This window comes from Alternaria triticimaculans (assembly GCF_023758025.1).
Source record: "Alternaria triticimaculans strain BMP 0046 chromosome Unknown scaffold_15, whole genome shotgun sequence".
Taxonomy (NCBI): Eukaryota; Fungi; Ascomycota; class Dothideomycetes; order Pleosporales; family Pleosporaceae; genus Alternaria; species Alternaria triticimaculans.
In genome coordinates, this window is record NW_026055972.1 from 1 (window position 1) to 11,456 (window position 11,456).

The window sequence follows — 11,456 nt, forward strand, 5'->3', positions numbered from 1 at the left end:
GAGGGGGGGAGGGGAAGGCAGGTGAGGTTGGTGGGCTGTGTGGGTGGTGGGGAGGGGAGGGAGAGGGTTGGGGTTGAGGATGGTGGTGGTGGGGGTGCGTAGTTGGATATGGATATGGATGTTAGAATGGATATGTTGGATATGCGTGTTGCGAAGGAAATGTTCGTGGGATTCGATTTCGGGTATTCAGTCAGCCAGAGAGCGGGTGTTGCTGCTGTCATGCTGAGGGAGCTGGACGGGATTGCGTACGCCATCTCTTCTGTCAGTGTGCGGAAGGGGTCTTTGTAACGTTCACAATTTGGGTTTTTGTGCGCGAGGAAATGTTTTTTCGTACTCCACTATTGCGGACGTTGTGTGGTAGCGATTTGGGATTCGCACCACTGAGGCGGCTTGTGATACGAAGCCACCTCGCTACTTGCAGAAAACGGATACAGCGATGAGGTTTTGTGATTGTGTCGTGTGATTGGTTTGGAATGTACGTCGTCTATTGGATAGCTTACATAGTCACGCGTCCTCATACGACTACCGCTAGTGCGATATCATACTCAACAGCATATTGCCTCAAGCTCCAAACGACGCCCACCTTATCCGCCTCAGCCTTTAATCCCTCCCATCACCGAAAGCCTACTATAAACCGTTACATCGTCCCTAAACGCTTTCTGACCTACCCATAGATCTGTTAGCCTATTCTGTTCAACCAGCAATTCCCAATTCGGGAGAACTAACCTGTCAAACACCGTTCCACAACCCCAATCCAAAGATCCCTCCCTTTCACCCTCGCCTCCTCCTCCCCCCAACCCCCTATCTCCCTCAAAAAGGCTTCTTTCTCCCGCATCGTCATCCCATCTTTCATCTCACTCAGCGTCTCGGTGCTTGTCCGCGTGGTCACAATGACAGCGCCTGATTTGGGTAAACGCGCATACATCTGCGTTTCTGTACGCACGAGCAATTCAGAGGGATGCAGATCAGCTATGTGGCCAGCGAAAAAGTCCATGGGGCGAGGGATGTGGAGTGTTGAGGCTAGAGTGGCGCGGAGGGGCCGGGTTTGGATGAAGATTTGCGTGTGGGATAGGGGGCCGGTGGAGGAGTAAGGGGAGAGTGTTGGGAGGGTGAGTTTGAGGATTGAGGGGAGGTCTGTGATATGTGTGTTAGCTTGAGTTTTACAACTATTTTTCAGAGAAGGAGGAGGGAAAGGAATACATACCAGACCAAGGCCTCATACCCGGTTTCCCCCCCTCCTTCCCCTCCCCACCCACCAACACATCAACCGTCTTCCCCATATACGGACTTACAACATACCCGCTCGGAAACAGCGTCGTAGCAGCCTGTAAATACCAATTCAACGTACTCTCACTCCTGCCCCAAACCATGAAATCCTCCGCACATAACCGCGCACACACCTCCAACGGATGACACTCCAGGCCATGCTCTATTTCGAAATCCTCTCTTGTAAGCTCATTCAGCACATGCTTCCTGCGCGTCTTCGTCAGGAAACGGAATTGGTGCGGATACATGTCCACGAGGAAAGACGTGACTTCCTGCAGGAGTTCGCGACATGCGCGTTCGCCCTCGGGCGTGACGTGGATGCAGGAGGAGCGGTTGCGCAAGAGGAGGTGGGTGCGCGCGGCGTGGTATTCGATGTATTGGGGGGAGATGGTGAGCCAGTTGCTGCGGGGTGTGGGTGTGAGACCGAAGTGTGAAGGGGTGAGGGTGTTGGAATAGTTGGTGGTGGATTCGATGGGCCGGTTTGTAAGGGGGACGTCTGGGAAGTAGTCGCCTGTTCCGCAGTCGTCGGCGTCGAAGGCCGGCATAAGGGAGATGCGGCGTTCTTCGGCTAGGTAGGCTCGTGTTTGGGGGTTTGTGAATGAGCGTAGGTCTGAGATGTCTGAGATGTCTTGGAGGTTGACTGTTGTTGTTGCTGTGGACAGGTTTCGGGGGAAGAACGCGGTGCTGTGTGCTATGGTCTCTGTCGGCGCTGATAACGAGTCGTGGGTGAAGACGGTCATGCGCCGCTTCCTTAGGGTTTCAGCGCTTGTACCGAGCTCGTTGTGTTTGCTGTGGATCGGCGCCGCATGGTGGTCTTCTTCTTGGGGTTCATTCCTGATCACGATGAACTTCTCTGGGGCGGGGCCGAGGGCGCCTTTGTAGAACCAAAGCCGTACTGCGGCAGTGCCTATGAAGAAGAAGTAGCAGCAGATGCCGACAACGAGAACGAGAAGGACATATAGGGGTATCGGTCCGGGTTGTTGCAGGTGTAGCGGGCCTGCTGCCATGTCGAGCAGCTGGATAGATAAGAATGTAATCGCACTGTGGACTTTGAGTGGCGGAATTGTGTACAAGTCCAGATTGCCATTGCTGAGGCAGAAGGTGCGGTGACATGTTTTCGAACCTTCGGTACTGTGGCAATGTGAATGATGTGCACCTGAATTCGAAATTGAATGCTGTAGTTTCTTCACAGTAACGCTTGCCAGCATTAGCCATGTCGATAAATGGGCAAGAACAAACGATACCCTTTCGTTTCGATCGTCCTCAGTGTCAGTGTGTGCCGTGTAAAGTAAGGGAACCCAAAGAACAGGAAAGCATGGGAAAATTGGAGATGAAACAAAGAATTGGGTATCGTGTTGCTTGGCTATGTAAAGTAAACAATCAGCGGGACGCCGTACTCCAGCATGTTCTCCTCCGTGTGTCAAAATTGACCCATTGGTATGAATTCGCGTGAAACAAAAAGCATCAGAAGAGCATAGCCACACCCATCCCGAACCATACGAAGAAGCTCGCCCAAGATGAGCTCCTTCGTGACCCATAACATTCATAAACTGGACATCCAACTCTTACTCGATCTTAGGCAAAGCATCGATCTTCGCATACAGCTCCTGCGCATCCTCGAAGATATACCAGATATCTTTAGGTACACCCTTGAACGCCTTCTCGAATCGTTCCGGGTCGTTCTTCCTGCCCTCGTCCATCTCCGCTACACCCGTGACTTTCCTGATGTAAATAGCGCCGATCCAGTTCTTGCCAAACTTGCGGTAGGCTTCGCCGTAGGATTCAGGGTCTGTTTGAGTCGAGTCGCCGATGAGGATGAATTTGCGTTTGGGGAACCATCCGTGGACCTTCTCGATGCGATCAACTTTGTAGGCCTCAGTGCCCTGAGTCAAGTTTGCGAGGAAGCCGGCAAGATTCATCCAGCTGGCATCGCGTAGGATCATGGTGCCGTTGGGGTAGTATTGTTCGCGGAACTTGCGGAGGAATGGGTAGAGGTTGTATGGTGATGCAGAGAGATACCAAAAGGGAGGGTTGTCGAGCTTTTGTACAATGTGCCTGTAGAGTTCTGGCATACCCTTGATAGGCTCTGGCTCTTCGGCGAAGGTGGTGGTTAGGATACCGACGGGTGACGATGTTAAAGTCTTCTTGATCGTGTCGTCCACGTCGGACAGAATGGCCCAGCCCTTGGGTTTGGCGAATGTGATGTTGAACGGCGTTGCATCGGCGTTGACGGCCTTGAACTTGTTGACTTGGCCTTCCTTGTAGTCGTTCCCTGGGATAGCCAAGACATCGGAGCTGATGCCGTCGCGTCCGCTGGGACCCAGTCTGGTGTTAATGCCGAGAAGGTCAATTTGGACGGCATGTGCGGGAAGAATCTGGTCCGCAAAAGGCTGGAGCCTCTGCGCGACGGTTGCCCTGGCTTGCTCGTCGTCTGCTAAGCCGATCTTCTCACTGACCCATGCGACGATCTTGGAGAGATCCTTGCCACTGTTCTTGACAAAATAGGCAGCGACGAACTCGGCATTCCACCTTCCTAGGCGATTCTGATATGCGGTAGTGTCCAAGATCCACACATAGTCGGTCTCTGGGTTGACGTTGTTGTAGAAGGGGTTCTTGCGACCAAAATATGACGAAAGGTTGTCCTTGAGGGAGAAGCTGAAACGGCTGGTGAGTTTGGGCATGTCTGCTTCAAATGCGGCGAAGCCTGAGTTTTCTCTGGTGATGCGGTCTTGTTCGGTTTCTTCGGTGCGCATTCGAGCACGGCCAGCCATGGCGGAAGCGGATTCGGGAGCCATTTTGTATGATGGTAATGTTAGACAAAGGCGCGGGTGCCTGGTGGGTTGGTGAGGTCAGGAGGTGGGTGTATTGCACGGGACAAAGGGAGGCGAGGGCCATGGTCGAGGTCATATACTTTGTGCCTGGCACTTGACCAGGACTTGACGAGTGGCTGTTGCGGTGTCTCAGGAATGGCCCAGTGTGCATGAGGGATGACGTTTAGCCAAGCCATGGCTCCGCATCCTGTAGGAATGATCGCTTGCCGAGCGCGCCGATCCTTGAACCTTGTCGGCGTATCGCCTCAAGTTGGGAGTGACAACTCAGCAGCTGAGCGAGATGTTGAAGCGCAAGCTGTTTGTGACCTCACAAGAAACGTTTCCTCCTACTTTGGACCTCTGCTCGAAATTGCGCCCTCAAGGTAAAGGTAGTTGTTTGAATTACGAGCCTTCCAGAACGGGGGTATGCTCCAAAGTACAAATTGACCCAAACGAGCTTCTTCGTCTTTCAGCTGGTGTTGCAAGTACAGGTAGCCACACTGCAGGCGGAGAATAATGTGATGGTCTAGCAACACGCTATCGCCAGACAAAGCAAAGCACTCCGCGACACTTTGAAGGCAGTCGCAGCCTCCAGCACTAGCAGCGGAGTAGTGCAGTCGCAGCAGGCTGCAGCAGATGGGTGCTTCTCATCGTGCCAATGCTAGCGGAGTGACGTAACCACACTCAAGCAATCTTGGGTCAGTTCACGGGTGTGAGTCTTGATATCTGCAGGTACGCGTGACGGTCAATGCTCTTGCGCTCAGATGGGGCATCGCTGACAGTGTCGGTTGATGAAAGCCATGCTTGGCTGTGCCAGACTTTTTCGAGAATGAGATGGGATCGGGTGCTACTGAGGAGTCATGCTGCGACGTGATGTTGACGTATCTTGCAGCATACAGTCGCGTTGGAACGGCTATATCGGTACTGTGCTCAAACTCGTCACCGTCATACCTCGCTCGGCGACAAAGGAAATTATTATCATCGCTGCCCTGGTTTGGTTCTGTGTTCAACCGCCTTCGGTCTCCTCATCTAGGTGTCGCCCGTCGAATAGGCGCGAAATGGTATCACGCGGCGGTGCCACAGGCTAGGAACCCGGTCATGTGCTACAGTGTCGACGTATTCTGCGATGGCCCCAAGGTGGATGAACGGAAAGGGTCCGATTAACGCAGACTACGGGCCAGTGGGGTCTGCAGGTAAAGGCCGATGGCAGGTCTTGGCACAGCCTACGCCATCCAGGACGCGTAGATGTGCCGAAGGAGAGGAGCAGATGGGAGAACAGCACTGAGATGGGTGCAGCGTCGCCACACGTTATACGCGGCTGTTTACGTCGGCCGTCGTGCTTTGCGAGTCTGTCATGGCTTGGCGACAAGAGGCGCAGCCCTACCTAGGTAACCGTCCGTCCGCGCGAGGAAGGCGCGTTGGAGGCCTCGATCAACACCTCGATAGTACCGCATCTGCCTCCTTTACGCTTACGCCCCGGCCTCGCGACTCTGGCCTCTTTGCGCTTCTGTGCTTTCTTTTTGCGCAGTTGCTCTCAAATACCCTTGCGACCGTTTTACGTTGCGGAACGGCCCCGCTACCAAGGCAGATATGGACCTCAAGAAGCGCCTCAAGTTGGGCAGTTTGATGCGCAAACGATCCTGTGCGTCGCATCTCCTTCGTTTACTTATTCCACCCTAACACTGACAGCACACGCAGCCCAGGATGTCAATATTGATACAAACGCCGATACGCCCGAGGCCAATGTTACCAAGGGAGTGGTAGGTCATACCGCTTCGTCGCATCCACCAAGCTGACAGCGAGTAGATGCTCTTCTGCGAGTCTGGTGCCGCCAACTCGGTATGTTCGGTACCCCATGACATCTACACGCCAACTAATACCCCCAGGGTGAAGAGGTCCTCCACTTGCCTACCATTGTCGAGTCCGCCGTCGCAAGCCCCAGCGCAGCCGCAGCCGCCGCAAGACAGATCCGCATCTTCCTCTCCAAAGAGAACTTCAACCGCCCTCATGTCCAGTACAATTCTGTCATGCTCATTAGGATCCTGGCCGACAACCCAGGGCCCTCCTTCACGAAGAACCTCGACAAGCAATTCGCCGACACAGTCAAGCACCTACTTCGCCATGGTCAAGACCCGAGTGTCGCACAAATCGTCAAGGAGACGCTGGATTCAATGGAGCGCGAGAAGGCATACGACACCAACCTGAACACGCTCTTCGCCATGTACAGGAAGGAGAAGGGCCTCATGGCAGCCGCGGCAAAGCAGTTTGGCCCCCGGAAGCTCAATGCGCCAGGCTGGTCGGGGTCACAGAACATACACGGCGGCTTCGGTTCAGGCGGACAGAAGTCGTCGTCAAAGACGTTGCCGCCGCCAGTAGAGCTCGCGGGCCGCATTGAGGAAGCGCGTACATCGGCCAAGCTCCTTCTCCAGCTCGTACAGTCTACACCAGCGAATGAACTGCTCGGCAACGACTTGGTCAAGGAGTTCGCTGAGCGCTGCACGGCCGCCCAGCGCAGTATACATGGCTACATCGCCTGCGATAATCCGGCGCCTGACGATGACACCATGCTCACTCTCATCGAAACCAACGAGCAGCTGTCCCTCGCTGCCTCCAAGCACCAGCGCGCCATCCTTCAAGCTCGTAAATTCATGGGTGCCTCACCCTCTCCACCAGTACAGAACGGAGCCTACGCGCCACCACCCAACGGCACCAGTAGTCCAGCTGGTGTGCCTGCGCAGTCTCCCGGGCTGTCAAATCTCCCATCGCACAACGGCGCGCCTTCGCTGGCCCCTATGGATTTCGGAACGACACAACCCAGCGCACCGGCTACCAACCACGGCAATGACAACAGCTCTCTTCCCCCGTCACTGCAAGCTGCACCAGGCCGCACACAACCGAGCGCGCAAGAAGAGAATCCCTTCGCTGATCACTACACGACTACCTACACACCCCCAGCGTCGTACCAAAACTCTACGTTGACGAACAATTACGGTGGCTCACCAGACCCATATCACCCAGGCTTTCAGTCTACTCCATCATACCTAGGCCGACAAGAGAGCTCTGCCAACAATCTGACCATGCACGGTGCGCAACCGACGATCCAAGAAGAGGATGACCACATGCGCCCGCGGGCCGAACGACCTCGGACTCCCGATCTCAACGTGCCTCAGCAACAGGCCCCTGACGTTTCGCCCGTTGCAGAGCGTAATACCGTCACGTACAGATACTAGAGAACCATGGGTCGTGTCGCGGACTAGACGCGGACGTGAGATGTGGGGTAGCGTTTGGCAGGACCGATTTCAATCTTGGATCCCACGGGTAATCCCGGTGCTTTGAAATCGATAATCTGAAATCGATAATCACAAAGTGCACGCTCTTTTTCTTGCGCAGAGTTTTGCAACTCGTAGTTTACAGGGCGGTTTGGAGCGCGACAGTTAGGACGAGATACCATAGTTGACTTTCATCTGGATTTAGAGTTCATTCTACCTTGCCTGCCCCGCACTTGCAAGCGCACCCCCACGGCCATGCAGTGACCTCGTGCGTCTCACGCGTCGCTCTCGTGCAGCGATCACGCAATCCATCGATTCCACACTGCGCCTGAATCCTGAATCGTCACCATGATACGGCACTTTCACCCATGCATCAGCTTGGTCAGCGACGGCTCGCAACCGACCCCTCCAATCTGGAAGGCGAGACCCGACGTCCCCCACTGCGGTCCCTGTTCCGCCGCTTCTAGCGCCGAAGAAAATAAGAAGCCGTCATGTTGAAGACATACACTATTGACAGCCCCATCCGCCCTTCCCTTCGCCCTTGCCGGTCTTGACTTCCTCATGGCCTTCTGCTGCAACAGTCCATGGCTCGTTCGCTTCCGAAATGCGTCGACACGTTGATCATTGGTACGCCCTGGGAATACCACGCGCTCCGAGGCGACATGCTGATTACAAATTCCAGGCAATGGGCCGTCCGCGCTCATCCTCTCGTACATCCTACACGGCCATATCCCCTACTACATTGGCGGTCATCATGACGCGATTCTCGACGCGAAACTGCAGAAATCGCCCAACCTGCTGCATCTGACGCCAGACCTCTACGCGCATTTCCTGTCCTCGTTGCGCTACTCGACCCAAGCGCTGCCCGTCAACACGCTGCTCGATACCCTTGTTCGACCGAATGCCGACACCGAGTTGAATCCCACGTCCTGCATCGAGTGGCGATACGAGCCTGACAAGGCAATACCCCATGTCGCAATTGGAGACACGGCGCATGCAGGTGGACAATGGGCGGAGAACCCGGTCTCTGCGAGTGCGGACATTGGGACTCTGAGCTATGCGGAACAGCTGAGTCTCCCGGGCTATTCGTACGCGGATCACTTGGCTAAGAGTGGAAGGGAGGATGAAGCTGAATTCGTGCGACCATCCAGGGTGGAAGTTGCCGACTATCTGAGGACATACCCGGAAGCTGTGGGTATTGCCGATAGCATATACACCGGGTTGAAGGTCGAAAACGTACACCGAACGGTCCGCGGGTTCTCCATTGGCAGTCTTGGGATCCGGTGCAAGCATCTTGTGCTTGCCTCTGGTATCTTCACGGTCAACATCCCGCCGCCTCAGTACCTCGCGCCCGTTGCACAGATGGAGTCGCCAGAAGCGCCTCTGCTTGTCATTGGATCTGGATTCTCCGCTGCCGATGTCATCATATCAGCACCTCCGACTCGCAGGATCGTGCATATCTACCAGTGGGCTCCCGAGAAGAGGCCGTCTCCACTACGAGGCTGCCACCATACCGCATACCCTGAGTATGCGACAGTCTATCGCCAAATGAAGCTTGCAGCAATCGCCTCAAAGAAAAAGACCGCAAAGTCCCCTTCTGTGCGACGGAAATCAAACCCATTCCAACAGCGTGACTGGTCCGTCTACGAAGGCCTGCCCAACGCCGAGGTCATCAGCGCATCCCCCTCTGGAAAAACAGCGACCGCCACCCTCCGCCTCCCATCAGGAGAAACCATCACACGCGAAGTAGGCGGCCTAGCCTACGTCGTCGGCCGCCGCGGAACCCTAGACTTCCTCTCCCCCAACCTCATTGCCGAGATCCTCAACACACCCGAGCACACTACTCCTCCCGACACGCCTTCCATCCACCTAATCTCCGGCCGAACCCTCCGCGCAAAAGCCGAAGCCACATCCCTCGAAGTCGCCCGCGACGTCTTCATCATCGGCAGTCTAACCGGCGATTCCCTAATCCGGCACGCAATCGGCGGCTGCGTCTTTGCTGCTGGCCGCATCCTAGGCGCTATACCGACATCGTACTCGCCGTACAGTTCCCCCTCGCCTACTTCCTCGACACCGCGGTCTGTGTCGCCGGTGTCGACGTCTGATACTGAGGTTGCGGCTGATGATGGACTTGCTGGTGGACTTGCTGGGTTGAGTAAGGAAAGGAGTGGGAGGCGCACGCCTGGTGAGGCGACGAATGGTCATGCGGATTTGCACGTTGATCGAAGGAAACTGGTTAGGGCGGTGGAGACGGCGCAGGTGGAGAATAGGTATTGGGTTGATTCGGGTTGGTGGGCTGGTGGTGGTTTGGGGCCGGGGAGGCGGTGATGATGGAGGAGGTGGACAGGTGGATAGGTGGATAGGTGGATAGGTGGGTTGCTGGCGTTGGTGGGAGTTTGTACATACCCATTTTCATGCGAATATATATTATCATAGTATAACTTAACTATCGCGTCTAGAAGCATAGAAATAAATAGAAGATAAATTATTATATTATAAGCTTACTTAGAAAGCTCTCTTAAGTAGTAAAGCTTTTAAAAGCTTATCTTAATTTATACTAGTATAATTACGTACTATACTCTTAAGAAGTATCTAGAAGTATATTTTATAATATACTCTCTAAGTAGCCTATAAAAGTAAGCTATATAGTTATAATAAGCTCTTTTATTATAGCTAAGAACGCTAATTATATACTTATTAAAGTATACGTAGTGCTAAGAGCTTACTTAGCGTACGCGCGCTAATTATAATATTACTAAAAATTATTTAATTAGCTAAATACTCTTTATCTCTTATCTAAAACAAGAGTAAGTATTTCTAATTTTTATTAGTACGCTTACTCTTTATATCTATCTCTAAGCTCTCTAGTACTATATTAAAAAGAAATAAGTATAAGTATAAGAATAGCTACTCTTCTAAGAATAAGTAGTCTAGTTCTAGCTCTATAAGCGCTTTTAAAGTAACTTTTTTAAGTTTTAGTTATATAAGTGCGTTAAAGGCTAAGCTATTAAGCTTTAATACTTTTAACTTTTTTAAGTACCTAGCTACTTTCTCTAAAATAAATAATTATAAGTACTTAAATAAGCTTTATAGTATTTTTAAAAGCTCTTCTAAGTATAGTTCTTCTAGTAAGAAGTAGAGCTCTAGTTCTATAAGTACTTCTACTTCTACTTATAACTTATTTACTACTTTAACTTATACTTTTAAGAAGTCTAATTTATTTACTAAGTATAGTAATATAGTTACTTAAAAGTAAACTAATAATATTTTATATTATAATAAGCGCGCTATCTAAAAGTATACTAATAAGTAGTATACTTATAACTTTAAAGCTAAGAATAAAGTAAAGTAAAAGTATTATAACTAGATTACTTATAAGTATTATATTACTAGTTAAGCTATAAAAAATAAGTAGTATTTATATTATAAGCGTAATAAGTAGGTTAAGTATAACTTAAAGTATAGTAATAAGAATTCTAAAGCTAAAGTAGTTACTAAAACTAAGTATATTAAGTCTAAGAATAAGCGCTTTATTAATAAGTAGCGTACTAAGTAAAAATACTTTAAAATTCTACTTTTAAAGGCTATTAAGCTCTATTAAAAAATAGTTCTAGAGAAAGTAATCTACTAAGCGTAGTAGTTTACTAATTCTATTAGTATAATAAAAAAGTATAATAATAAGTAAGCTAGTAAAACTACCTAAAAAGAGTATACTAACTATAATTCTAATATTACTACGCTCTCTTAGAAGCTTTTTAGTAATTTCTATAAGTATTCTACTAAAGTTACTATTATAGTTCTTAGTTCTTTAGCTACTAGTAATACTTATTTTAATATTTTATTTCTAGATTCTTTTAGTTCTAAGAGCTCTACTTCTAAGAATTCTACTACTATCTTTTTTAACACTTCTAAGCTTTTTACTAAAGTGTTAGATAAGCTCTTTATTTCTTAAGAGAGTAGTATAGTTTATAATACTTTACTTTTCTCTAGCTTTACTTTTAAAAAGAAAAAGTATTTTTTTATTATTATAAGTAGTATAAAAAGCTCTTTCTTTAATTTAGAGCTCTTTATTTAGTCTAATAGTTTAGATATTACTAATTCTTCTAATAAG

General features: G+C 50.5%; 4 protein-coding genes across 4 annotated transcripts; 2 read left to right on the forward strand and 2 right to left on the reverse strand.

The window, feature by feature from the left end:
- Positions 1-1,020: 1,020 nt before the first annotated feature.
- Positions 1,021-2,273, reverse strand: J4E78_008415 (uncharacterized protein; the record flags this gene model as incomplete). The annotated part of the gene is made up of 2 exons (XM_049369016.1): positions 1,021-1,134; positions 1,401-2,273. 2 exons carry the CDS (start codon positions 2,271-2,273, stop codon positions 1,021-1,023), a joined length of 987 nt encoding a protein of 328 aa, XP_049219083.1.
- Positions 2,274-2,831: 558 nt separating this feature from the next.
- On the reverse strand, positions 2,832-4,061 carry J4E78_008416 (uncharacterized protein; the record flags this gene model as incomplete). The annotated part of the gene is made up of 1 exon (XM_049369017.1): positions 2,832-4,061. One exon carries the CDS (start codon positions 4,059-4,061, stop codon positions 2,832-2,834), a length of 1,230 nt encoding a protein of 409 aa, XP_049219084.1.
- Positions 4,062-5,666: 1,605 nt separating this feature from the next.
- Positions 5,667-7,306, forward strand: J4E78_008417 (uncharacterized protein; the record flags this gene model as incomplete). The annotated part of the gene is made up of 4 exons (XM_049369018.1): positions 5,667-5,718; positions 5,766-5,836; positions 5,883-5,915; positions 5,963-7,306. 4 exons carry the CDS (start codon positions 5,667-5,669, stop codon positions 7,304-7,306), a joined length of 1,500 nt encoding a protein of 499 aa, XP_049219085.1.
- A 623-nt stretch (positions 7,307-7,929) lies between these two features.
- On the forward strand, positions 7,930-9,673 carry J4E78_008418 (uncharacterized protein; the record flags this gene model as incomplete). Its single annotated transcript, XM_049369019.1, has 2 exons — positions 7,930-7,972; positions 8,028-9,673. 2 exons carry the CDS (start codon positions 7,930-7,932, stop codon positions 9,671-9,673), a joined length of 1,689 nt encoding a protein of 562 aa, XP_049219086.1.
- Between the last annotated feature and the right edge of the window lie 1,783 nt (positions 9,674-11,456).